At 42.0% G+C, this 26,166-nt stretch overlaps 2 protein-coding genes and 2 long non-coding RNA genes across 4 annotated transcripts; all 4 read right to left on the bottom strand.

The window, feature by feature from the left end:
* Nucleotides 1-1,152: 1,152 nt before the first annotated feature.
* LOC310797275 lies at nucleotides 1,153-4,899 on the bottom strand. Its single transcript, XR_014553720.1, has 4 exons — nucleotides 4,853-4,899; nucleotides 2,698-2,754; nucleotides 1,731-1,803; nucleotides 1,153-1,513 (listed from the first exon to the last, which is right to left on the bottom strand). It is a non-coding gene; the product is annotated as an uncharacterized lncRNA (long non-coding RNA).
* Nucleotides 4,900-7,612: 2,713 nt separating this feature from the next.
* On the bottom strand, nucleotides 7,613-9,175 carry LOC310797269 (uncharacterized protein). Its single transcript, XM_083659634.1, has 2 exons — nucleotides 9,121-9,175; nucleotides 7,613-8,991 (listed from the first exon to the last, which is right to left on the bottom strand). Exons 1-2 carry the CDS (start codon nucleotides 9,136-9,138, stop codon nucleotides 7,978-7,980), a joined length of 1,032 nt encoding a protein of 343 aa, XP_083515760.1. The 5' UTR covers nucleotides 9,139-9,175; the 3' UTR covers nucleotides 7,613-7,977.
* Nucleotides 9,176-15,473: 6,298 nt separating this feature from the next.
* LOC310797276 lies at nucleotides 15,474-17,899 on the bottom strand. The gene is made up of 4 exons (XR_014553721.1): nucleotides 17,782-17,899; nucleotides 16,807-16,863; nucleotides 15,847-15,919; nucleotides 15,474-15,661 (listed from the first exon to the last, which is right to left on the bottom strand). It is a non-coding gene; the product is annotated as an uncharacterized lncRNA (long non-coding RNA).
* A 4,091-nt stretch (nucleotides 17,900-21,990) lies between these two features.
* LOC310797268 (uncharacterized protein) lies at nucleotides 21,991-25,672 on the bottom strand. Its single transcript, XM_083659633.1, has 4 exons — nucleotides 25,576-25,672; nucleotides 24,615-24,671; nucleotides 23,631-23,703; nucleotides 21,991-23,450 (listed from the first exon to the last, which is right to left on the bottom strand). Exons 3-4 carry the CDS (start codon nucleotides 23,646-23,648, stop codon nucleotides 22,353-22,355), a joined length of 1,116 nt encoding a protein of 371 aa, XP_083515759.1. The 5' UTR covers nucleotides 23,649-23,703; nucleotides 24,615-24,671; nucleotides 25,576-25,672; the 3' UTR covers nucleotides 21,991-22,352.
* Between the last annotated feature and the right edge of the window lie 494 nt (nucleotides 25,673-26,166).

Below are 26,166 nucleotides of genomic sequence, written 5' to 3' on the forward strand. Positions count from 1 at the left end.
TTAATTATTATTGGTTTTATTTTCTTCACTCACTGATTTTCTTACTTTAATTGAATTTACTCAAAAAAAGATTTTTTTAAACAATAACAATAACAAGTAAAAGGCAGTACCTCTATATTCTATTTTTCTTTGCTGTATCCTATTACTATTATCTATTGCAACTGCAGGATTTTATATACATCTTCAAAATTTAAACAGCAACTTCAGAACATACAAGAAAAAAACAGACACATACAGAAACAAAACTGGAAAAAAGAAGGAAAAAGTCTGTCTGTTGTGTGTCTGAACGCTGTCTGAGTGGCAGACAGTGGAGGTGCTCTTCAGCAGGTGGTTAGATGCAGCGGTGTTTCTTCAGACTATCAGACCGAGTGAACGTTCTGTTACAGCCATCACACCAGTAGCCTGTTCCAGTGTGGATGCGTTGGTGTGTTGTTAGGTTACCTAACTGACTGAAGCTGCTCCCACATTGGTCACAGCTGTAGGGTTTAGCTCCAGTGTGTATGCGTTGGTGTGTTGTTAGGTGACCTAACCGACTGAACCTGCTCCCACATTGGTCACAGCTGTAGGGTTTAGCTCCAGTGTGTATGCGTTGGTGTCTTGTTAGGTGACCTAACCGACTGAACCTGCTCCCACATTGGTCACAGCTGTAGGGTTTAGCTCCAGTGTGTATGCGTTGGTGTCTTGTTAGGGTACCTAACAGACTGAACCTGCTCCCACATTGGTCACAGCTGTAGGGTTTAGCTCCAGTGTGTATGCGTTGGTGTCTTGTTAGGTGACATAACACCCTGAAGCTGCTCCCACATTGGTCACAGCTGTAGGGTTTAGCTCCAGTGTGTATGCGTTGGTGTCTTGTTAGGTGACCTAACAGACTGAACCTGCTCCCACATTGGTCACAGCTGTAGGGTTTATCTCCAGTGTGTATGCGTTGGTGTGTTGTTAGGGCACCTAACAGACTGAAGCTGCTCCCACATTGGTCACAGCTGTAGGGTTTAGCTCCAGTGTGTATGCGTTGGTGTCTTGTTAGGGTACCTAACCGACTGAAGCTGCTCCCACATTGGTCACAGCTGTAGGGTTTAGCTCCAGTGTGTATGCGTTGGTGTCTTGTTAGGTTAGCTAACCGACTGAAGCTGCTCCCACATTGGTCACAGCTGTAGGGTTTAGCTCCAGTGTGTATGCGTTGGTGTGTTGTTAGGGTACCTAACCGACTGAAGCTGCTCCCACATTGGTCACAGCTGTAGGGTTTAGCTCCAGTGTGTATGCGTTGGTGTCTTGTTAGGGTACCTAACTCACTGAAGCTGCTCCCACATTGGTCACAGCTGTAGGGTTTAGCTCCAGTGTGTATGCGTTGGTGTGTTGTTAGGGTACCTAACTGACTGAAGCTGCTCCCACATTGGTCACAGCTGTAGGGTTTAGCTCCTGAGTGAACTTTCTGATGACGCTTCAACAGATGAAGTTTTGTGAATGTTTTGTCACACTGATCACAACGATGACATCTGGGTCCACTGGTGCCTGTCTGTTTCCATAGAGAAAGATACAAAGAAAGAATCAGGACAGAGACTGTGTGCGTGTGTGTGTGTGTGTGTGTGTGTTTGTGTTTGTGTGTGTGTGTGTGTGTGTCTGTGTGTGTGTGTGTGTGTGTGTGTGTGTGTGTGTGTGTGTGTATGTGTGTGTGTGTGTGTGTGTGTGTGTGTGTGTGTGTGTGTTGCAACATCAGTGATATGTTTTCTCACCTCTCCTGAAGGATTCATCTTGACAGTGTTCCTCTCCTCCTCTGCCAGATGTCTCTCTTCCTGCCAATCAGCTCTGACATGATCAAAACAGATGGTAAGACAGGGAACGCCCACACAAAGAAACAACAACAATAATAACAACAACAATAATATGTTGATGTGTTTGTAAACATTTGCAAATTAATTTGGAAGATATTGATTTTAGCTCTAGTTGTGGAAGGTGAAACGTCACTGTCTACACTTCCTACTGTTTGGTTAGTCGTCTCTTTATGCTCTTCTAGTTAAGCTGTGGGCGAGGCAATTCTGTGATTTCTTGTAAATAAGTAATTTGTGGTCTTGAATGCATATAAAAACTCTGTGTTGCGTAATTTTGACAACCGGGTAGAGGATGGTGTTACTCGCAGGGCTGCCATGCAGGCAGTGTAAACGCATGCATCGTAAAGTCCTGTACACCAGTGTTCCTTCCTTATGTAGTAAAGCACTTCACTGGACAGGCAACCTGTCAATCATGCCCAAAACATAGTATTTTCTTTCGTCTACCGGTATTTGACTCTAATATAATATATAATATAACTCACTAAACAAGTGAGTTATAGAACTCACTCGTTTAGTGAGTTATATAACTCACCAAAACCGTGTTTTGAACCAGGCTGTAAACATGTTTAATTCTGTTGTAAAGACAGGCATTTGAACATGGGGGTGAACAGGGACTGACTCGCTTTTCGAGCCAGCCTCACATCATGGCCATTTGAGTAACTACAGATTTCATCACTTCCGCATAGCTTCATCTGTCCAAGTCTGAGCTTGCTGCCTGCTAAAAACATGCTAGAAGATTGTCACCTTCAACAGTATACTAGAAATATCATTTCTAGACCTGCCACAAGATAGAGTACTGTACTGTGGCTGATCCTGCTGCCTGTGCTCACATAAAAGATGAAAATCATAAAGCACAAACCACAACACTTACAGTAACGTTGCTTCTGCTGCTGGAGTTCTGTCTCCACGGCACCTCTGAGATCCAACTCTACAAGATACAAATTTATTTCGATTAGATTAGCCTATTGTCTCCCTTAGTATACATTTGTCTTTATTTTACGTTGTGTTAATTATGTGAGTGTATTGTTTGATGTCAGTACAATCATTCATTATTATTATTATTACACTACATTCATAGCCTAATTGAATAAGTATTTAGGTACATGTATTTTATACATGGTGAGAACCAGTGTTGGGCAAGTTACCTTCAAAATGTAATATACTACATATTACTAGTTACTTTCATTTGAAAGTAATAAGTTACTTTACAATAGTACTGTCTGTGTAGAGTAACTCGTTACTTATTACACTACTTTTGCATTACTTTTACCCAAGCGCGTCATTTTGTGTAGGGTCGGTAGGGTCCGGACCCTACCAACATTTCAGGGTGTCCAATTGTCCCTACCAACTTTTAAGCAACCTTATTTGCATTATCTTTGGAGTGCAGTTATATAGGTCATTTAGATTGTCTCCCCATATTTTGCAAGGATAGAATTGACCCGACCATTATTGAGTGAAATTAGTTTGCAATATGTTCAAAGTTACATTTACCCCTGTTTTTCACAACTGAATGGGCCAATCCAAAAAACCCAGTTTGATTGGTTCATTTGGCTGATGACCAAACAAACGCCCACCCACACACATGGCTCTGACACACTACTAACACACCAACATGCCGCCGCCTCCTCCTCCTCCTCCCGCTCGGAAAAAGAGGGGTCGGTCCCCCTGCAGCAACTGTAAGTAACTCGTTACGTTAGGGTAGCAAAACGAGACGTCATTGTTGTAATTTTATTACTGAAAGTCCGACGCGCATCACGCGTCGCATTTGTGCCCCAGGCTGTCAAACTGTGACAGGCTAGAGGCTGTAGACAGGGACGCTGCAGCCTTTTCTTACGGCCGGGACACACATCTTGCATGTGCGTGGCGTGTGCATGTGCGTGGCGTGCTTGCTGCGGCTGGCACGCCCGCGGCATCCACACAGGCAGCGTGGCTGCTGCGCGCTGCTGCCTGTCTGCCAACTATCTTCCTATAGAGTTTACCTTTTATTAAATTTGCTATAAACAATACAATGATGATTTTAACTGAAGATCGCTTGGGCTCACTTCAGAATCGAGGCAGTATCATTTGTGTGTGTGTGTGTGTCTGTGTGTGTGTGGTGGGGAGGGGAGGAACGAAGCCACTTGTAGCCTATGTGGTTTTCAGAGGGCAGGAGAACTGCAGCTGTGAGCTCAGCTCATCCTCTCGTCTCAAATCAAAACACAAATCACTGTAATATTACTGGTAAGTGAAAGTTAGTATAAGTCAGTGCACATTCTTTTATGCATGGTGTGTGGGTTTCAGTGGCAATGTTTTCTTTCCAAACCGGCTGTTTGTGAAAGAACATGATTAGATGACTAAACCTACAGTTTGTGTTTGTTAGTTACAATTATGCTGACAGGACACATAAATATGGCTAAAAAAGGTTAAAAGAAACCTAATTTTTTTCATTTAAAATTAGATATTAGATATTCCTCTTCGGCGGCGCCCGCTCCTCGACCCTACCAACCTTGAGACCAAAACGACGCCCTTGCTTTTACCAAAACAACAGCAGCAGCAGAATGACATCACGGCCCAGGAACCATCCCGAAAAATCATTTCAACTGCCTTGAAGTCAGTGTAAACAATCCAACATTCTAAATGTTATTCTTTTCCTTTGTTATTGTCATCTATAGTGGTACAATTTGTAACTTGAGTTACTTGACAAAGTAACTGGTATAATATTACTGAAATCCTATAAGTAATAAGTTATATTACTGAGTTACTGCTACAAGTAATATATTACATGTAATATGTTACTTCTGTAATGAGTTACCTCCAACACTGGTGAGAACACATTTTCAACATGGATGAAGGAACAAGTACTGTATACAAAAACATTACAAAATGCGGAACCCCGCAGCAGTATGAGTTGTGCCAAACAAACGTTAATATCTCAAAAACTATACACCACATCGCTTCTATTTTTACATTCTGAGTGAGAGCAGAATTAGCTCAAGAGTTTGATGACATATGCATGTCGTGTTAAAGTTGTGTGAACTACTACTTACTGAGATTATTTATTCGCTCCAGAGTTGAACTTCTTCCTGGTTTCAACACAAGCGTGTGGTTGAACTTCTTCCTGGTTTCAACCGTTTCAACACAAGCGTCTCTCTCTCTCTCTCTCTCTCTCTCTCTCTCTCTCTCTCTCTCTCTCATCCTCCTTCTTTCATGTTTGCAGCAGTATAGACGATACTAGTGGACGATCCCTAGTCTGAAGTCATATCTTACAGGATGTGCACATTTTATTATCAGAGAGGCAATATGAAACTTCTAGTATGAGTTTGGCATCATGGTCTCATCATATATGGCAGACTTAGGCTATATTGGGGCTATTTGCGATATTTTCTACCCTCCTTTCTTTTGATATAGTTAGTAGAATCACATCAGACCACTCTGTGGAAGAGAGGTATAGCCTACATTTAGGATACTAGACAAATAACATGATAGATGAAAAAGGGGGGGGGGCGGATTTGTTCGGTCTTGATTTGGGTTTTTTAATTTATTTTTAATTTATTTTTTATTTTTTATTTGTATTTTATTTGAGTGCAAGTATGCAGCACAGCGGTCACATCAAGTGGAAGACAAACTAATACAGAAAAACAATCACAAATTATGAAGTGCAAAATATAAAGTCCTTTAAAGTGAAATGATGGAGGCAGGGTGGGCGGGTTGGGGGGGAGTGATAAAGTCCTTTGTGGAAGCTTTCAGGTGTCGCTGAAGAGACAGATGGCAGTTGGGTAGAAGCTGTCCATGTGATGAGAGGTTTTAGTACCACCAGACCTCAGTCTCATGCCAAGGGGGAGAGCCTTAAAGAGTTTATGACCTGGGTGGGAGGGGTCGGCCATGACTTTCTGAGAGCGCTTCAGCGTCCTGGCAGTGTGTAGGACAGGTCCTGAAGGGATGGCAGGCTGCATCCGATCACCTTTTCAGCACGGTGGATGATGCGCTGCAGTCTGGAGATGTCCTTGAGGGCAGCAGCAGCATACCAGACGGTGATGGAGGAGGTGAGGATGGACTCGACGGTGGAGGTGTAGAAAAGCACCAACGCTGCCTTTGGCATTATAGACCTCAGATACCTTTGGCCTGGTACATAAGACAAACAAAGGTTGGGAACCACTGGACTAACCGATGAATCGTTGCAGCTCTACAACCTGGAGAGGATGAGGAGAGGGACTGGGATGAAGAGGAGGCTGAGAAGCAGCAGGACCAGAGTATACAGAGGTTCCCCAACAATGCAGCGCAGCTGACGGATCAATATATCTGTGCTGCCAACAATCTGATTCGCCAGCACGGAGCTCCGCCCCCCCGCTGTGCGGTTCCTGTACTTGCCCCGCCCACCAGCGGACACAAGGCGTTACCTGACCTACCTGCACAAGCTGGACCTGCTGAGTCGAGACCTGGGACCTACGCTGCTCGTCCACGGGCTAACTCCTGTGGTCACTACTGACCTCTAGTCTTTTACTATCAAAACTGTATCCATTATTGACCTTAACTGTATCCATTATTGACCTTAACTGTATCCATTATTGACCATGGTCCCGTATTGTTAGTCCATGGGATTATGCCTGTCATCACCAATGGTTCTCAGTTCTTTAGCTGAGAACCATTGGTTTCAGTCGCTCAGAACATGTAACTTTCCTACATGATGTGCTCTCCATATGCTACCATGACACGGCCGCACATCGGAAATCAATGAATGACGTGGACATAATGATCTCACATTTTCACATGGGACATCTAGGATTTGGGTGAATTTGTGCATCTCACTGTTTTGAGGCTGGTTGTTCATCACAGGGATTTGGAGTTATATTGATATACATGATGTGCACATGTGGGTGAAGAGAAGAACGTCCTGAAAACCACACTATTTTCTTCAAATCTTCCAACCGTTAAAATAATCTTTTCACACAGGGACAATGTGTCCTCCCTAAGCTTTTGAACATTATGTGAAGCATTTATTTTTGTGCATGCCAATGGAATAAATAAATATAAATTATTGGTATATATTAGTGTCCTCTAGAGAGAGTGGCGTCAGCGGAGGACCAAAATGCGAGACTCATTAGCCAATGAACAGCCAGGAAGGGGTCTCGCGCTACTTTCTTGCATGCTAAAACAAAGCTGACAATGTACAATTTGATTCAAGGGGGGAAAACCCCTTTCAGAGTACAACACAAACTGTCTATTTTGCTGCAACTCGACAGTGCTGCTTAATCCAGGACCTTACTTCCTGGAACTCTTGAGAGTAAAAAACTGGTCCATTGGAGTGAATGGAGATGTCGGGACTCTTCTATCTACATGGCTCTGGTATATTATATATTACATCAGATTTGTCTAATACAATTTCAAGATAATTTAGTAGAGAAAGGTGATAGATGGCTACCGAGAAAAAAACAATAATTAGCTTGCTTTGATAACTGAAATAGTCCTTTTCTGTGCACACACATGCTGGTGGATTAAAAAACAAGGCTGAGTCATGAACTAAATGCCTGCAGAGGGCGATATATGCTTGATGCCTGCAGAGGGCGATATATGCTTGGCAACCTAAGTTGTTCAAAGTCATCCAGCTCTGTCTAGATGGTGTAGTGGAGGCTGAGGGCTTGGACCAAAAGCTTTATACTGTAGTGGAAACTGCAAAAGTAAGAAAGTCCTAATCACAGAGTATATGTAATCAGAGTATATGTAGGCAGTATATGATCTTATGTGGAGTATGCTGTTAATTAACAGAAGCATTAGTGGTTATGTTAGAACATTTATTTGGAATTCAACCACAAAATGTTTGGTTCTTTTAATTATTATTGGTTTTATTTTCTTCACTCACTGGTTTTCTTAACTTACTTTAATCAAATTTACTCCATTTCTTTTTTTAAACTATAACAATAACAAGTAAAAGGCAGTACCTCTATATTCTATTTTTCTTTGCTGTATCTGTATCCTATTACTATTTTCTATTGCGACTGGAGGAATTTATCTACATCTATAGGCTATATCTTCAAAATGTAAACAACAGCAACTTCAGAACATACAAGGAAAAAAACAGACAGAAAGAAATCTGCAAACTGATTGTACAGTCCATCTGTTGTGTGTCTGAACGCTGTCTGAGTGGCAGACAGTGGAGGTGCTCTTCAGCAGGTGGTTAGATGCAGCGGTGTTTCTTCAGACTATCAGACCGAGTGAACGTTCTCTTACAGCCATCACACCAGTAGCCTGTTCCATTGTGAATGCGTTGGTGTCTTGTTAGGTTACCTAACTGACTGAAGCTGCTCCCACATTGGTCACAGCTGTAAGGTTTAACTCCAGTGTGTATGCGTTGGTGTGTTGTTAGGTTACCTAACTGACTGAAGCTGCTCCCACATTGGTCACAGCTGTAGGGTTCAGCTCCATTGTGGATGTGTTGGTGTGTTGTTAGGTGACCTAACCGACTGAAGCTGCTCCCACATTGGTCACAGCTGTAGGGTTTAGCTCCAGTGTGTATGCTTTGGTGTCTTGTTAGGGTACCTAACTGACTGAAGCTGCTCCCACATTGGTCACAGCTGTAGGGTTTAACTCCAGTGTGTATGCGTTGGTGTGTTGTTAGGGTAGCTAAGTGACTGAAGCTGCTCCCACATTGGTCACAGCTGTAGGGTTTACCTCCAGTGTGGATGCGTTGGTGTGTTGTTAGGGTACCTAACTCACTGAAGCTGCTCCCACATTGGTCACAGCTGTAGGGTTTAGCTCCAGTGTGTATGCGTTGGTGTCTTGTTAGGGTAGCTAAGTGCCTGAAGCTGCTCCCACATTGGTCACAGCTGTAAGGTTTAACTCCAGTGTGGATGCGTTGGTGTGTTGTTAGGGTACCTAACTCACTGAAGCTGCTCCCACATTGGTCACAGCTGTAGGGTTTAGCTCCAGTGTGGATGTGTTGGTGTGTTTTTAGGTTAGCTAACTGATTGAACCTGCTCCCACATTGGTCACAGCTGTAGGGTTTCTCTCCAGTGTGAATACGTTGGTGTGATTTTAGGTGTTCTGAGCGACTGAAAGAGTGTCCACACTCCTGACAGGAGTAGGGCTTCTCTCCTGAGTGAACTTTCTGATGACGCTTCAACAGATGAAGTTTTGTGAATGTTTTGTCACACTGATCACAACGATGACGTCTGGGTCCACTGGTGCCTATCTGTTTCCATAGAGAAAGATACAAGGAGAGAATCAGGACAGAGAGACTGTGTGTGCGTGTGCGCGTGTGTGTGTGTGTGTGTGTGTGTGTGTGTGTGTGTGTTGCAACATCAGTGATATTTTTTCTCACCTCTCCTGAAGGATTCATCTTGACAGTGTTCCTCTCCTCCTCTGCCAGATGTCTCTCTTCCTGCCAATCAGCTCTGACATGATCAAAACAGACGGTAAGACAGAGAACGCCCACACAAAGAAACAACAACAACAATAATAATGTGTTGATGTGTTTGTAAACATTTGCAAATTAATTTTGAAGATATTGATTTTAGCTATATAGTTGTGGAAGGTGAAACGTCACTGTCTACACTTCCTATTGTTTGGTTAGTGGTCTCTTTATGCTCTTCTAGTTAAGCTGTGGGCGAGGCAATTCTGTGATTTCTTGTAAATAAGTAATTTGTGGTCTTGAATGCATATAAAAACTCTGCGTTGTGTAATTTTGACAACCGGGTAGAGAATGGTGTTACTCGCAGGGCTGCCATGCAGGCAGTGTAAACGCATGCATCGTAAAGTCCTGTACACCAGTGTTCCTTCCTTATGTAGTAAAGCAGTTCACTGGACAGGCAACCTGTCAATCATGCCCAAAACATAGTATTTTCTTTCTTCTACCGGTATTTGACTCTAATATAATATATAATATAACTCACTAAACAAGTGAGTTATAGAACTCACTCGTTTAGTGAGTTCTATAACTCACCAAAACCGTGTTTTGAACCAGGCTGTAAACATGTTTAATCCTGTTGTAAAGACAGACATTTTAACATGGGGGTGAACAGGGACTGACTCGCTTTTGGAGCCAGCCTCACATCATGGCCATTTGAGTAACTACAGATTCCATCACTTCCGCATAGCTTCATCTGTCCAAGTCTGAGCTTGCTGCCTGCTAAAAACATGCTAGAAGATTGTCACCTTCAACAGTATACTAGAAATATCATTTCTAGACCTGCCACAAGATAGAGTACTGTACTGTGGCTGATCCTGCTGCCTGTGCTCACATAAAAGATGAAAATCATAAAGCCCAAACCACAACACTTACAGTAACGTTGCTTCTGCTGCTGGAGTTGTGTCTCCACGGCACCTCTGAGATCCAACTCTACAAGATACAGATTAATTTAGATTAGATTAGCCTATTGTCTCCCTTAGGATACATTTGTCTTTATTTTATGTTGTGTTAATTATGTGAGTGTATTGTTTGATGTCAGTACAATCATTCATTATTATTATTATTACACTACATTCATAGCCTAAATGAATAAGTATTTAGATACATGTATTTTATACATGGTGAGAACCAGTGTTGGGCAAGTTACGTTCAAAATGTAATATACTACATATTACTAGTTACTTTAATTTGGAAGTAATACGTTACTTTACAATAGTACTGTCTGTGTAGAGTAACTCGTTACTTATTACACTACTTTTGCATTACTTTCACCAAAACAACAGCAGCAGCAGAATGACATCGCCGCCCCGAACCATCCCGAAAAATAATTTCAACTGCCTTGAAGTCAGTGTAAACAATCCAACATTCTAAATGTTATTATTTTCCTTTGTTATTGTCATCTATAGTGGTTATTTGTATAAAAACACACAGTTTGATTAGGAAATGATTGTATCTTTTTTATGTGCTTTGATTAAAAAAGAAAACTCAGTTTGTAACTTGAGTTACCTGACTGGTATAATATTACTGAAATCCTATAAGTAATAAGTTATATTACTGAGTTACTGCTACAAGTAATATATTACATGTAATATGTTACTTCTGTAATGAGTTACCTCCAACACTGGTGAGAACACATTTTCAACATGGATGAAGGAACAAGTACTGTATACAAAAACATTACAAAATGTGGAACCCCACGGCAGTATGAGTTGTGCCAAACAAACGTTAATATCTCAAAAACTATACACCACATCGCTTCTATTTTTACATTCTGAGTGAGAGCAGAATTAGCTCAAGAGTTTGATGACATATGCATGTCGTGTTAAAGTTGTGTCAACTACTACTTACTGAGATTATTCATTTGCTCCAGAGTTGAACTTCTTCCTGGTTTCAACACAAGCGTGTGGTTGAACTTCTTCCTGGTTTCAACCGTTTCAACACAAGCGTCTCTCTCTCTCTCTCTCTCTCTCTCTCTCTCTCTCTCTCTCATCCTCCTCCTTCTTTCAAGTTTGCAGCAGTATAGACGATACTAGTCGACGATCCCTAGTCTGAAGTCATATCTTACAGCAGGTGCACATTTTATTATCAGAGAGGCAATATGAAACTTCTAGTGTGAGTTTGGCATCATGGTCTCATCATACTGTATATGGCAGACTTAGGCTATAATGGGGCTATTTGTGATATTTTCTACCCTCCTTTCTTTTGATATAGTTAGTAGAATCACATCAGACCACTCTGTGGAAGAGAGGTATAGCCTACATTTAGGATACTAGACAAATAACATGATAAAAAAAAAAAAGGGGGGGGGGGGCGGATTTGTTCGGTCTTGATTTGGGTTTTTTAATTTTTTTAATTTTTTAATTTGTATTATATTTTAGTGCAAGTATGCAGCACAGCGGTCACATCAAGTGGAAGACAAACTAATACAGAAAAACAATCACAAATTATGAAGTGCAAAATATAAAGTCCTTTAAAGTGACATGATGGAGGCAGGGTGGGTGGGTTGGGGGGGAGTGATAAAGTCCTTTGTGGAGCTTTCAGGTCTCGTTGAAGAGACAGATGGCAGTTGGGTAGAAGCTGTCCATGTGATGAGAGGTTTTAGTACCACCAGACCTCAGTCTCATGCCAAGGGGGAGAGCCTTAGAGTTTATGACCTGGGTGGGAGGGGTCGGCCATGACTTTCTGAGAGCGCTTCAGCGTCCTGGCAGTGTGTAGGACAGGTCCTGAAGCGATGGCAGGCTGCATCCGACCACCTTTTCAGCACGGTGGATGATGCGCTGCAGTCTGGAGATGTCCTTGAGGGCAGCAGCAGCATACCAGACGGTGATGGAGGAGGTGAGGATGGACTCGACGGTGGAGGTGTAGAAAAGCACCAACGCTGCCTTTGGCATTATAGACCTCAGAGACCTTTGGCCTGGTACATAAGACAAACAAAGGTTGTGAACCACTGGACTAACCGATGAATCGTTGCAGCTCTACAACCTGGAGAGGATGAGGAGAGGGACTGGGATGAAGAGGAGGCTGAGAAGCAGCAGGACCAGAGTATACAGAGGTTCACCAACAATGCTGCGCAGCTGACGGATCAATATATCTGTGCTGTCAACAATCTGATTCGCCAGCACGGAGCTCCGCCCCCCGCTGTGCGGTTCCTGTACTTGCCCCGCCCACCAGCAGACACAAGGCGTTACCTGGCCTACCTGCACCAGCTGGACCTGCTGAGTCGAGACCTGGGACCTACGCTGCTCGTCCACGGGCTAACTCCTGTGGTCACTACTGACCTCTAGTCTTTTACTATCAAAACTGTATCCATTATTGACCTTAACTGTATTGATTATTGACCATAGTCCCGTATTGTTCGTCCATGGGATTATGCCCGTCATCACCAATGGTTCTCAGTTCTTTAGCTGACCTTTAACCTTTCACAGACCAGTCTAAGACCTGGGACTCGCACTGCAACAGTCCATCTTTACACTTGACTAACACAACTTTCCTACATGATGTGCTCTCCATATGCTACCAAGACACGGCCACACATCGGAAATCAATGAATGACGTGGACATAATGATCTCACATTTTCACATGGGACATCTAGGATTTGGGTGAATTTGTGCATCTCACTGTTTTGAGGCTGGTTGTTCATCACAGGGATTTGGAGTTATATTGATATACATGATGTGCACATGTGGGTGAAGAGAAGAAAGTCCTGAAAACCACACTTCTTTCTTCAAATCTTCCAACCCTTAAAATAATCTTTTCACACAGGGACAATGTGTCCTCCCTAAGCTTTTTAACATTATGTGAACCATTTCTTTTTGTGCATGTCAATGGAATAAATATATATAAATTATTGGTATATATTAGTGTCCTCTAGAGAGAGTGGCGTCAGCGGCGGACCAAAATGCGAGACTCATTAGCCAATGAACAGCCAGGAAGGGGTCTCGCGCTACTTTCTTGCATGCTAAAACAAAGCTGACAATGTACAATTTGATTCAAGGGGGGAAAACCCCTTTCAGAGTACAACACAAACTGTCTATTTTGCTGCAACTCGACAGTGCTGCTTAATCCAGGACCTTACTTCCTGGAACTCTTGAGAGTAAAAAACTGGTCCATTGGAGTGAATGGAGATGTCGGGACTCTTCTATCTACATGGCTCTGGTATATTATATATATTACATCAGATTTGTCTAATACAATTTCAAGATAATTTAGTAGAGAAAGGCGATAGATGGCTACCGAGAAAAAAACAATAATTAGCTTGCTTTGATAACTCAAATAGTCCTTTTCTGTGCACACACATGCTGGTGGATTAAAAAACAAGGCTGAGTCATGAACTAAATGCCTGCAGAGGGCGATATATGCTTGATGCCTGCAGAGGGCGATATATGCTTGGCAACCTAAGTTGTTCAAAGTCATCCAGCTCTGTCTAGATGGTGTAGTGGAGGCTGAGGGCTTGGACCAAAAGCTTTATACTGTAGTGGAAACTGCAAAAGTAAGAAAGTCCTAATCACAGAGTATATGTAATCAGAGTATATGTAATCAGAGTATATGTAGGCTGATCAAAAGTGTCATGTTTTGTTGTATGACCTTTGACCCCATGCTGGCCTTACAGTCACTTAAAGGAACAGCTCACCCTAAAATCCAAAATATATATTTTTCCTCTCACTTGTAGTGCTATTTATCCATCTATATCGTTTTGTGTTAGTTGCCTGAGTTTCGGAGATATCGGCCACAGAGATTTATGCCTTCTCTTGAATACAATGGAACTGGATGGTACTCGGCTTGTGATGCTCAAAGTGCCAAAGAAATACATTTGAAAAACTCAACAGCAATGTCTCTTTCCAGAAATCATGACCCGGTTACTTAATATAATGCACAGACTTTGTTGTGTGAGCAGTTTCATGTAGGAACTATTTTCTTTTGCAGTCTCATGTAGTAACTAGCTAGCAGCTAGCGGGTGTAGTTCGGTCAAAAGAAAATAGTTCCTCCATGAAACGGCTTATAACAAGCTTAAAATTGCGGATTTATTTTCCGAGACCGAGTCAGGACCAAGAGAGACCGGGGAAGGGGGGGGGGGGGGGGACTGAGTCAAGACCAAGACCGAGGGGGGCAGCCACTGATTGGTCAGTTATACAGTAGCCTATGTAATTAAACCTGTATGATGATACATTATGATCTTATGTGGAGTATGCTGTTAATTAACAGAAGCATTAGTCTATAGTGGTTATGTTAAAACCTTTATTTGGAATTCAACCACAAAATGTTTGGTTCTTTTAATTATTGTTGGTTTTATTTTCTTCACTCACTGGTTTTCTTAACTTACTTTAATCGAATTTACTCCATTTCTTTTTTTAAACTATAACAATAACAAGTAAAAGGCAGTACCTCTATATTCTATTTTTCTTTGCTGTATCTCTATCCTATTACTATTTTCTACTGCGACTGCAGGATTTTATCTACATCTATACATCTTCAAAATTTAAACAACAGCAACTTCAGAACATACAAGGAAAAAAACACACATACAGAAAGAAATCTGCAAACTGATTGTGTCTGTTGTGTGTCTGAACGCTGTCTGAGTGGCAGACAGTGGAGGTGCTCTTCAGCAGGTTAGATGCAGCGGTGTTTCTTCAGACTATCAGACCGAGTGAACATTCTGTTACAGCCAACACACCAGTAGCCTGTTCCATTGTGAATGTGTTGGTGTGTTGTTAGGTTACCTAACTGACTGAAGCTGCTCCCACATTGGTCACAGCTGTAGGGTTTAGCTCCAGTGTGTATGCGTTGGTGTCTTGTTAGGGTACCTAACCGACTGAACCTGCTCCCACATTGGTCACAGCTGTAGGGTTTAGCTCCAGTGTGTATGCGTTGGTGTGTTGTTAGGGCACCTAACCGACTGAAGCTGCTCCCACATTGGTCACAGCTGTAGGGTTTAGCTCCAGTGTGTATGCGTTGGTGTCTTGTTAGGGTACCTAACCGACTGAAGCTGCTCCCACATTGGTCACAGCTGTAGGGTTTAGCTCCAGTGTGTATGCGTTGGTGTCTTGTTAGGACACCTAAGTCACTGAAGCTGCTCCCACATTGGTCACAGCTGTAGGGTTTAGCTCCAGTGTGTATGCGTTGGTGTCTTGTTAGGGTACCTAAGTCACTGAAGCTGCTCCCACATTGGTCACAGCTGTAGGGTTTAGCTCCAGTGTGTATGCGTTGGTGTCTTGTTAGGGTACCTAACTCACTGAAGCTGCTCCCACATTGGTCACAGCTGTAGGGTTTAGCTCCAGTGTGTATGCGTTGGTGTCTTGTTAGGGTACCTAACTCACTGAAGCTGCTCCCACATTGGTCACAGCTGTAGGGTTTAGCTCCTGAGTGAACTTTCTGATGACGCTTCAACAGATTAAGTTTTGTGAATGTTTTGTCACACTGATCACAACGATGACGTCTGGGTCCACTGGTGCCTGTCTGTTTCCATAGAGAAAGATACAAAGAAAGAATCAGGACAGAAACTGTGTGCGTGTGTGTGTGTGTGTGTGTGTGTGTGTGTGTGTGTTTGTGTGTGTGTGTGTGTCTGTGTGTGTGTGTGTGTGTGTGTGTCTGTGTGTGTGTGTGTGTGTGTGTGTGGCAACATCAGTGATATGTTTTCTCACCTCTCCTGAAGGATTCATCTTGACAGTGTTCCTCTCCTCCTCTGCCAGATGTCTCTCTTCCTGCCAATCAGCTCTGACATGATCAAAACAGACGGTAAGACAGAGAACGCCCACACAAAGAAACAACAACAACAATAATAATGTGTTGATGTGTTTGTAAACATTTGCAAATTAAATTAGAAGATATTGATTTTAGCTATGTAGTTGCGGAAGGTGAAACGTCACTGTCTACACTTCCTACTGTTTGGTTAGTGGTCTCTTTATGCTCTTCTAGTTAAGCTGTGGGCGAGGCAATTCTGTGATTTCTTGTAAATAAGAACTTTGTGGTCTTGAATGCATATAAAAACTCTGCGTTGCGTAATTTTGACAACCGGGTAGAGGATGGTGTTACTCGCAGGGCTGCCATGCAGGCAGTGTAAACGCATGCATCGTAAAGTCCTGTACACCAGTGTTCCTTCCTTATGTAGTAAAGCAGTTCACTGGACAGGCAACCTGTCAATCATGCCCAAAACATAGTATTTTCTTTCTTCTACCGGTATTTGACTCTAATATAATATATAATATAACTCACTAAACAAGTGAGTTATGGAACTCACTCGTTTAGTGAGTTCTATAACTCACCAAAACCGTGTTTTGAACCAGGCTGTAAACATGTTTAATCCTGTTGTAAAGACAGACATTTTAACATGGGGGTGAACAGGGACTGACTCGCTTTTGGAGCCAGCCTCACATCATGGCCATTTGAGTAACTACAGATTCCATCACTTCCGCATAGCTTCATCTGTCCAAGTCTGAGCTTGCTGCCTGCTAAAAACATGCTAGAAGATTGTCACCTTCAACAGTATACTAGAAATATCATTTCTAGACCTGCCACAAGATAGAGTACTGTACTGTGGCTGATCCTGCTGCCTGTGCTCACATAAAAGATGAAAATCATAAAGCACAAACCACAACACTTACAGTAACGTTGCTTCTGCTGCTGGAGTTCTGTCTCCACGGCACCTCTGAGATCCAACTCTACAAGATACAAATTAATTTAGATTAGATTAGCCTATTGTCTCCCTTAGGATACATTTGTCTTTATTTTATGTTGTGTTAATTATGTGAGTGTATTGTTTGATGTCAGTACAATCATTCATTATTATTATTATTGCACTACATTCATAGCCTAAATGAATAAGTATTTAGGTACATGTATTTTATACATGGTGAGAACCAGTGTTGGGCAAGTTACGTTCAAAATGTAATATACTACATATTACTAGTTACTTTCATTTGAAAGTAATAAGTTACTTTACAATATTACTGTCTGTGTAGAGTAACTCGTTACTTATTACACTACTTTTGCATTACTTTCACCAAAACAACAGCAGCAGCAGAATGACATCACGGCCCCGGAACCATCCCGAAAAATAATTTCAACTGCCTTGAAGTCAGTGTAAACAATCCAACATTCTAAATGTTATTCTTTTCCTTTGTTATTGTCATCTATAGTGATTCTTTTCATAAAAACACACAGTTTGATTAGGAAATGATTGTATCTTTTTTATGTGCTTTGATTAAAAAAGAAAACTCAGTTTGTAACATGAGTTACCTGACTGGTATAATATTACTGAAATCCTATAAGTAATAAGTTATATTACTGAGTTACTGCTAAAAGTAATATATTACATGTAATATGTTACTTCTGTAATGAGTTACCTCCAACACTGATGAGAACACATTTTCAACATGGATGAAGGAACAAGTACTGTATACAAAAACATTACAAAATGCGGAACGCCTCGGCAGTATGAGTTGTGCCAAACAAACGTTAATATCTCAAAAACTATACACCACATCGCTTCTATTTTTACATTCTGAGTGAGAGCAGAATTAGCTCAAGAGTTTGATGACTATGCATGTCGTGTTAAAGTTGTGTCAACTACTACTTACTGAGATTATTCATTTGCTCCAGAGTTGAACTTCTTCCTGGTTTCAACACAAGCGTGTGGTTGAACTTCTTCCTGGTTTCAACCGTTTCAACACAAGCGTCTCTCTCTCTCTCTCTCTCTCTCTCTCTCTCTCTCTCTCATCCTCCTCCTTCTTTCAAGTTTGCAGCAGTATAGACGATACTAGTGGACGATCCCTAGTCTGAAGTCATATCTTACAGGATGTGCACATTTTATTATCAGAGAGGCAATATGAAACTTCTAGTGTGAGTTTGGCATCATGGTCTCACCATATATGGCAGACTTAGGCTATAATGGGGCTATTTGTGATATCTTCTACCCTCCTTTCTTTTGATATAGTTAGTAGAATCACATCAGACCACTCTGTGGAAGAAAGGTATAGCCTACATTTAGGATACTAGACAAATAACATGATAGATTAAAAAGGGGGGGGGGGGGCGGATTTGTTCGGTCTTGATTTGGGTTTTTTAATTTATTTTTTATTTATTTTTTATTTTTTATTTGTATTATATTTTAGTGCAAGTATGCAGCACAGCGGTCACATCAAGTGGAAGACAAACTAATACAGAAAAACAATCACAAATTATGAAGTGCAAAATATAAAGTCCTTTAAAGTGACATGATGGAGGCAGGGTGGGCAGGTTGGGGGGGAGTGATAAAGTCCTTTGTGGAGCTTTCAGGTGTCGTTGAAGAGACAGATGGCAGTTGGGTAGAAGCTGTCCATGTGATGAGAGGTTTTAGTACCACCAGACCTCAGTCTCATGCCAAGGGGGAGAGCCTTAAAGAGTTTATGACCTGGGTGGGAGGGGTCGGCCATGACTTTCTGACACCGCTTCAGCGTCCTGGCAGTGTGTAGGACAGGTCCTGAAGGGATGGCAGGCTGCATCCGACCACGTTTTCAGCACGGTGGATGATGCGCTGCAGTCTGGAGATGTCCTTGAGGGCAGCAGCAGCATACCAGACGGTGATGGAGGAGGTGAGGATGGACTCGACGGTGGAGGTGTAGAAAAGCACCAACGCTGCCTTTGGCATTATAGACCTCAGAGACCTTTGGCCTGGTACATAAGACAAACAAAGGTTGGGAACCACTGGACTAACCGATGAATCGTTGCAGCTCTACAACCTGGAGAGGATGAGGAGAGGGACTGGGATGAAGAGGAGGCTGAGAAGCAGCAGGACCAGAGTATACAGAGGTTCACCAACAATGCTGCGCAGCTGACGGATCAATATATCTGTGCTGTCAACAATCTGATTCGCCAGCACGGAGCTCCGCCCCCCGCTGTGCGGTTCCTGTACTTGCCCCGCCCACCAGCAGACACAAGGCGTTACCTGGCCTACCTGCACCAGCTGGACCTGCTGAGTCGAGACCTGGGACCTACACTGCTCGTCCACGGGCTAACTCCTGTGGTCACTACTGACCTCTAGTCTTTTACTATCAAAACTGTATCCATTATTGACCTTAACTGTATCCATTATTGACCATGGTCCCGTATTGTTCGTCCATGGGATTATGCCTGTCATCACCAATGGTTCTCAGTTCTTTAGCTGACCTTTAACCTTTCACAGACCAGTCTAAGACCTGAGACTCGCACTGCAACAGTCCATCTTTACACTTGACTAACACAACTTTCCTACATGATGTGCTCTCCATATGCTACCAAGACACGGCCACACATCGGAAATCAATGAATGACATGGACATAATGATCTCACATTTTCACATGGGACATCTAGGATTTGGGTGAATTTGTGCATCTCACTGTTTTGAGGCTGGTTGTTCATCACAGGGATTTGGAGTTATATTGATATACATGATGTGCACATGTGGCTGAAGAGAAGAAAGTCCTGAAAACCACACTTCTTTCTTCAAATCTTCCAACCCTTAAAATAATCTTTTCACACAGGGACAATGTGTCCTCCCTAACCTTTTGAACATTATGTCAACCATTTCTTTTTGTGCATGTCAATGGAATAAATAAATATAAATTATTGGTATATATTAGTGTCCTCTAGAGAGTGTCCTCTAGAGAGAGAGTGGCGTCAGCGGAGGACCAAAATGCGAGACTCATTAGCCAATGAACAGCCAGGAAGGGGTCTCGCGCTACTTTCTTGCATGCGAAAACAAAGCTGATAATGTACAATTTGATTCAAGGGGGGAAACCCCTTTCAGAGTACAACACAAACTGTCTATTTTGCCGCAACTCGAGAGCGCTGCCTTATCCAGGACCTTACTTCCTGGAACTCTTGAGAGTAAAAAACCGGTCCATTGGAGTGAATGAAGATGTTGGGACTCTTCCATCTACATGGCTCTGGTATATATTACATCAGATTTGTCTAATACAATTTCAAGAGAATTTAGTAGAGAAAGGCGATAGATGGCTACCGGGGAAAAAGCAATAATTAGCTTGCTTTGATAACTGAAATAGTCCTTTTCTGTGCACACACATGCTGGTGGATTAAAAAACAAGGCTGAGTCATGAACAAGTCTTGCCTCTTAAATGCCTGCAGAGGGTGATATATGCCTGCAGAGGGCGATATATGCCTCTTAAATGCCTGCAGAGGGCGATATATACTTGATGCCTGCAGAGGGCGATATATGCTTCTTAAATGCCTGCAGAGGGCGATATATGCTTGATGCCTGCAGAGGGCGATATATGCTTCTTAAATGCCTGCAGAGGGCGATATATGCTTGATGCCTGCAGAGGGCGATATATGCTTGGCAACCTAAGTTGTTCAAAGTCATCCAGCTCTGTCTAGATGGTGTAGTGGAGGCTGAGGGCTTGGACCAAAAGCTTTATACTGTAGTGGAAACTGCAAAAGTAAGAAAGTCCTAATCACAGAGTATATGTAATCAGAGTATATGTAGGCTGATCAAAAGTATCATGTTTTGTTGTATGACCTTTGACCCCATGCTGGCCTGAGTTTGCTGCAACATCGTGTTTCCCAACTGTGTTCATTCATCCCAAATGGTCAATAATGAAGGACTAAATTGTGAAGCAGAATTGTTTACATTGTGAATATGTATGAGCAAGGCTCCTCGATCCTTGTTGATATAGGTGATGCAGCATTGAATACTGTTACCATTCCAGATAGCAAACCTTGAATTAGATGATTCATAACAAGCATGTGGAGAAGTACTTTACCCATTCTGTCTTCCTGCCATGTTCACTACAGCAGAAATACCTTGTGATGTCAAGTGACAATTATGATGTCATAGAGATGAGATGGTTAGCCGTTTGACCAAACTGTCATCTGTCATAATGTCACATAAAAATACCTGGCTGACACACTTGGCACATAAGTCTTGTGGGCAATGTCTGAACTGCATCTTGTCATGGAGAGGCAACGCCATCTGCGGCATTCATCATGTTTGCGGCTGAATTCCATGACTGTAGAGAGCCAAAGTGGAACGTCACTTCCTGCTTCAGCACTGTACCAGAGATTTTCATCCACCATTTATTTTCCTATAGACATTTCCTAAAATGCTTATAAAAATAGTTTTACTTGTTCAAACCAAATGGTTCAGATATATTTAGAAACAGGAGAGACCGCATAACATTTCACTCGGACCAAAATGTAAATTGCTGATTTAAAAAACATATTTTTTCAATGTTTTCTTTTAGTTTTGGTCAGAGTGAAATGTTATATGGTCTCTCCCAATTCTAAATATAGCTGAACCGTTTGGTTTGAGCAAGTAAATCTATTTTAGAAGCATTTTACGAAATGTCTATGGGAAAATAAATGGCGGATGAAAATCTCTGGTACAGTGCTGAAGCAGGAAGTGAGGTTCACTTTGGCTGCACAGCCACCGACACTCACACAACACTGGCAAAGTGTGTGTGGGAGGGAGTATGATGCCAGCATGAGGCGGATAAGCTCAAAATACCATCAAGGGATCCCCCAGGCCCCAGATTATAACTGATTGAGTCTTTATCAGCATCTGCTACTCATTTTGAAAGTAATAGGTTTTGTTGACCCCCTAAACCGAGACCGAGTCAGGACCAAGAGTGACCTGGGATGGGGGGGCGGGGGGTCTGAGTCAAGACCAAGACCGAGGGGGGCAGCCACTGATTGGTCAGTTACAGTAGCCTATGTAATTACCTGTATGATGATACAGTATATGATATTACGTGGAGTATGCTGTTAATTAACAGAAGCATTAGTCTATACTGGTTATGTTAAAACCTTTATTTGAATTTCAACCACAAAATGTTCAGTTCTTTTAATTATTATTGGTTTTATTTTCTTCACTCACTGATTTTCTTACTTTAATTGAATTTACTCAAAAAAAGATTTTTTTTAAACAATAACAATAACAAGTAAAAGGCAGTACCTCTATATTCTATTTTTCTTTGCTGTATCCTATTACTATTATCTATTGCAACTGCAGGATTTTATATACATCTTCAAAATTTAAACAGCAACTTCAGAACATACAAGAAAAAAACAGACACATACAGAAACAAAACTGGAAAAAAGAAGGAAAAAGTCTGTCTGTTGTGTGTCTGAACACTGTCTGAGTGGCAGACAGTGGAGGTGCTCTTCAGCAGGTGGTTAGATGCAGCGGTGTTTCTTCAGACTATCAGACCGAGTGAACGTTCTGTTACAGCCAACACACCAGTAGCCTGTTCCAGTGTGGATACGTTGGTGTCTTGTTAGGGCACCTAACTGACTGAACCTGCTCCCACATTGGTCACAGCTGTAGGGTTTATCTCCAGTGTGTATGCGTTGGTGTGTTGTTAGGGCACCTAACTGACCGAAGCTGCTCCCACATTGGTCACAGCTGTAGGGTTTAGCTCCAGTGTGGATACGTTGGTGTCTTGTTAGGGCACCTAACTGACTGAACCTGCTCCCACATTGGTCACAGCTGTAGGGTTTATCTCCAGTGTGTATGCGTTGGTGTGTTGTTAGGTGACCTAACCGACTGAAGCTGCTCCCACATTGGTCACAGCTGTAGGGTTTAGCTCCAGTGTGTATGCGTTGGTGTCTTGTTAGGGTACCTAACAGACTGAAGCTGCTCCCACATTGGTCACAGCTGTAGGGTTTAGCTCCAGTGTGTATGCGTTGGTGTCTTGTTAGGGTACCTAACAGACTGAAGCTGCTCCCACATTGGTCACAGCTGTAGGGTTTAGCTCCAGTGTGTATGCGTTGGTGTGTTGTTAGGGTACTTAACTCACTGAAGCTGCTCCCACATTGGTCACAGCTGTAGGGTTTAGCTCCAGTGTGTATGCGTTGGTGTGTTGTTAGGGTAGCTAAGTGACTGAAGCTGCTCCCACATTGGTCACAGCTGTAGGGTTTAGCTCCAGTGTGTATGCGTTGGTGTGTTGTTAGGGTACCTAACTCACTGAAGCTGCTCCCACATTGGTCACAGCTGTAGGGTTTAGCTCCAGTGTGTATGCGTTGGTGTGTTGTTAGGGTACCTAACCGACTGAAGCTGCTCCCACATTGGTCACAGCTGTAGGGTTTAGCTCCAGTGTGAATGCGTTGGTGTGTTGTTAGGGTACCTAACCGACTGAAGCTGCTCCCACATTGGTCACAGCTGTAGGGTTTAGCTCCTGAGTGAACTTTCTGATGACGCTTCAACAGATGAAGTTTTGTGAATGTTTTGTCACACTGATCACAACGATGACATCTGGGTCCACTGGTGCCTGTCTGTTTCCATAGAGAAAGATACAAAGAAAGAATCAGGACAGAGACTGTGTGTGTATGCGTGTGTGTTTGTGTTTGTGTGTGTGTGTGTGTGTGTGTGTGTGTGTGTGTGTGTGTGTATGTGTGTGTGTGTGTGTGTGTGTGTGTGTGTGTGTGTTGCAACATCAGTGATATTTTTCTCACCTCTCCTGAAGGATTCATCTTGACAGTGTTCCTCTCCTCCTCTGCCAGATGTCTCTCTTCCTGCCAATCAGCTCTGACAAGATCAAAACAGACGGTAAGACAGGGAACGCCCACACAAAGAAACAACAACAACAACAACAACAACAACAACAACAATAATAATAATAATAATGTGTTGATGTGTTTGTAAACATTTGCAAATTAATTTGGAAGATATTGATTTTAGCTCTAGTTGTGGAAGGTGAAACGTCACTGTCTACACTTCCTACTGTTTGGTTAGTCGTCTCTTTATGCTCTTCTAGTTAAGCTGTGGCGAGGCAATTCTGTGATTTCTTGTAAATAAGTAATTTGTGGTCTTGAATGCATATAAAAACTCTGCGTTGCGTAATTTTGACAACCGGGTAGAGGATGGTGTTACTCGCACGGCTGCCATGCAGGCAGTGTAAACGCATGCATCGTAAAGTCCTGTACACCAGTGTTCCTTCCTTATGTAGTAAAGCAGTTCACTGGACAGGCAACCTGTCAATCATGCCCAAAACATAGTATTTTCTTTCGTCTACCGGTATTTGACTCTAATATAATATATAATATAACTCACTAAACAAGTGAGTTATAGAACTCACTCGTTTAGTGAGTTATATAACTCACCAAAACCGTGTTTTGAACCAGGCTGTAAACATGTTTAATTCTGTTGTAAAGACAGGCATTTGAACATGGGGGTGAACAGGGACTGACTCGCTTTTGGAGCCAGCCTCACATCATGGACATTTGAGTAACAGATTTCATCACTTCCGCATAGCTTCATCTGTCCAAGTCTGAGCTTGCTGCCTGCTAAAAACATGCTAGAAGATTGTCACCTTCAACAGTATACTAGAAATATCATTTCTAGACCTGCCACAAGATAGAGTACTGTACTGTGGCTGATCCTGCTGCCTGTGCTCACATAAAAGATGAAAATCATAAAGCACAAACCACAACACTTACAGTAACGTTGCTTCTGCTGCTGGAGTTCTGTCTCCACGGCACCTCTGAGATCCAACTCTACAAGATACAAATTCATTTAGATTAGATTAGCCTATTGTCTCCCTTAGGATACATTTGTCTTTATTTTATGTTGTGTTAATTATGTGAGTGTATTGTTTGATGTCAGTACAATCATTCATTATTATTATTATTATTACTACATTCATAGCCTAATTGAATAAGTATTTAGGTACATGTATTTTATACATGGTGAGAACCAGTGTTGGGCAAGTTACGTTCAAAATGTAATATACTACATACAGTATTACTAGTTACTTTCATTTGGAAGTAATAAGTTACTTTACAATAGTACTGTCTGTGTAGAGTAACTCGTTACTTATTACACTACTTTTGCATTACTTTCACCAAACAACAGCAGCAGCAGAATGACATCGCCGCCCCGGAACATCCCAAAAAATAATTTCAACCGCCTTGAAGTCAGTGTAAACAATCCAACATTCTAAATGTTATTCTTTTCCTTTGTTATTGTCATCTATAGTGGTTATTTGTATAAAAACACACAGTTTGATTAGGAAATGATTGTATCTTTTTTATGTGCTTTGATTAACTGACAAAGTAACTGGTATAATATTACTAAAATCCTATAATATCCTGTAATAAGTTATTGTACTGAGTTACTGCTAAAAGTAATATATTACATGTAATATGTTACTTCTGTAATGAGTTACCTCCAACACTGGTGAGAACACATTTTCAACATGGATGAACAAACAAGTACTGTATACAAAAACATTACAAAATGTGGAACCCCACGGCAGTATGAGTTGTGCCAAACAAATGTTAATATCTCAAAAACTATACACCACATCGCTTCTATTTTTACATTCTGAGTGAGAGCAGAATTAGCTCAAGAGTTTGATGGCTATCATGTCGTGTTAAAGTTGTGTCAACTACTACTTACTGAGATTATTCATTCGCTCCAGAGTTGAACTTCTTCCTGGTTTCAACACAAGCGTGTGGTTGAACTTCTTCCTGGTTTCAACACAAACGTCTCTCTCTCTCTCTCTCTCTCTCTCTCTCTCTCTCTCTCTCTCTCTCTCTCTCTCTCTCTCTCTCTGTCTCTCTCTCTCCCTCTCTCTCTCTCTCCCTGTCTCTCTCTCTCTCTCTCTCTGTCTCTCTCTCACATCCTCCTCCTTCTTTCAAGTTTGCAGCAGTATAGACGATACCAGAGCCATATAATAGAAGAGTTCCGACATCTCCATTCACTCCAATGGACCAGTTTTTTTCCAGGAAGTAGAAAGTGGAACTCTTCAGTAAAAAAAGCAGCACTGTCGAGTTGCATCAAAATAGACAGTGTTGTACTTTGAAAGGGTTTTTCATCCCTTGAAATGAATCAAATTGTACATTATCTGCTTTATTTTAGCATGCAAAAGTAGCGCGAGACCCATTCCTGGCTGTTCATTGGCTAATGATTCTTGCATTTTGGTCCTCCGCTGACGCCACTCTCTTACTAGAGGACACTAGACGATACTAGTCGACGATCCCTACCCAG

The sequence above is a fragment of the Poromitra crassiceps genome, assembly GCF_964638095.1.
Source record: "Poromitra crassiceps genome assembly, chromosome: 23".
In the NCBI taxonomy this organism is placed as follows: Eukaryota; Metazoa; Chordata; class Actinopteri; order Beryciformes; family Melamphaidae; genus Poromitra; species Poromitra crassiceps.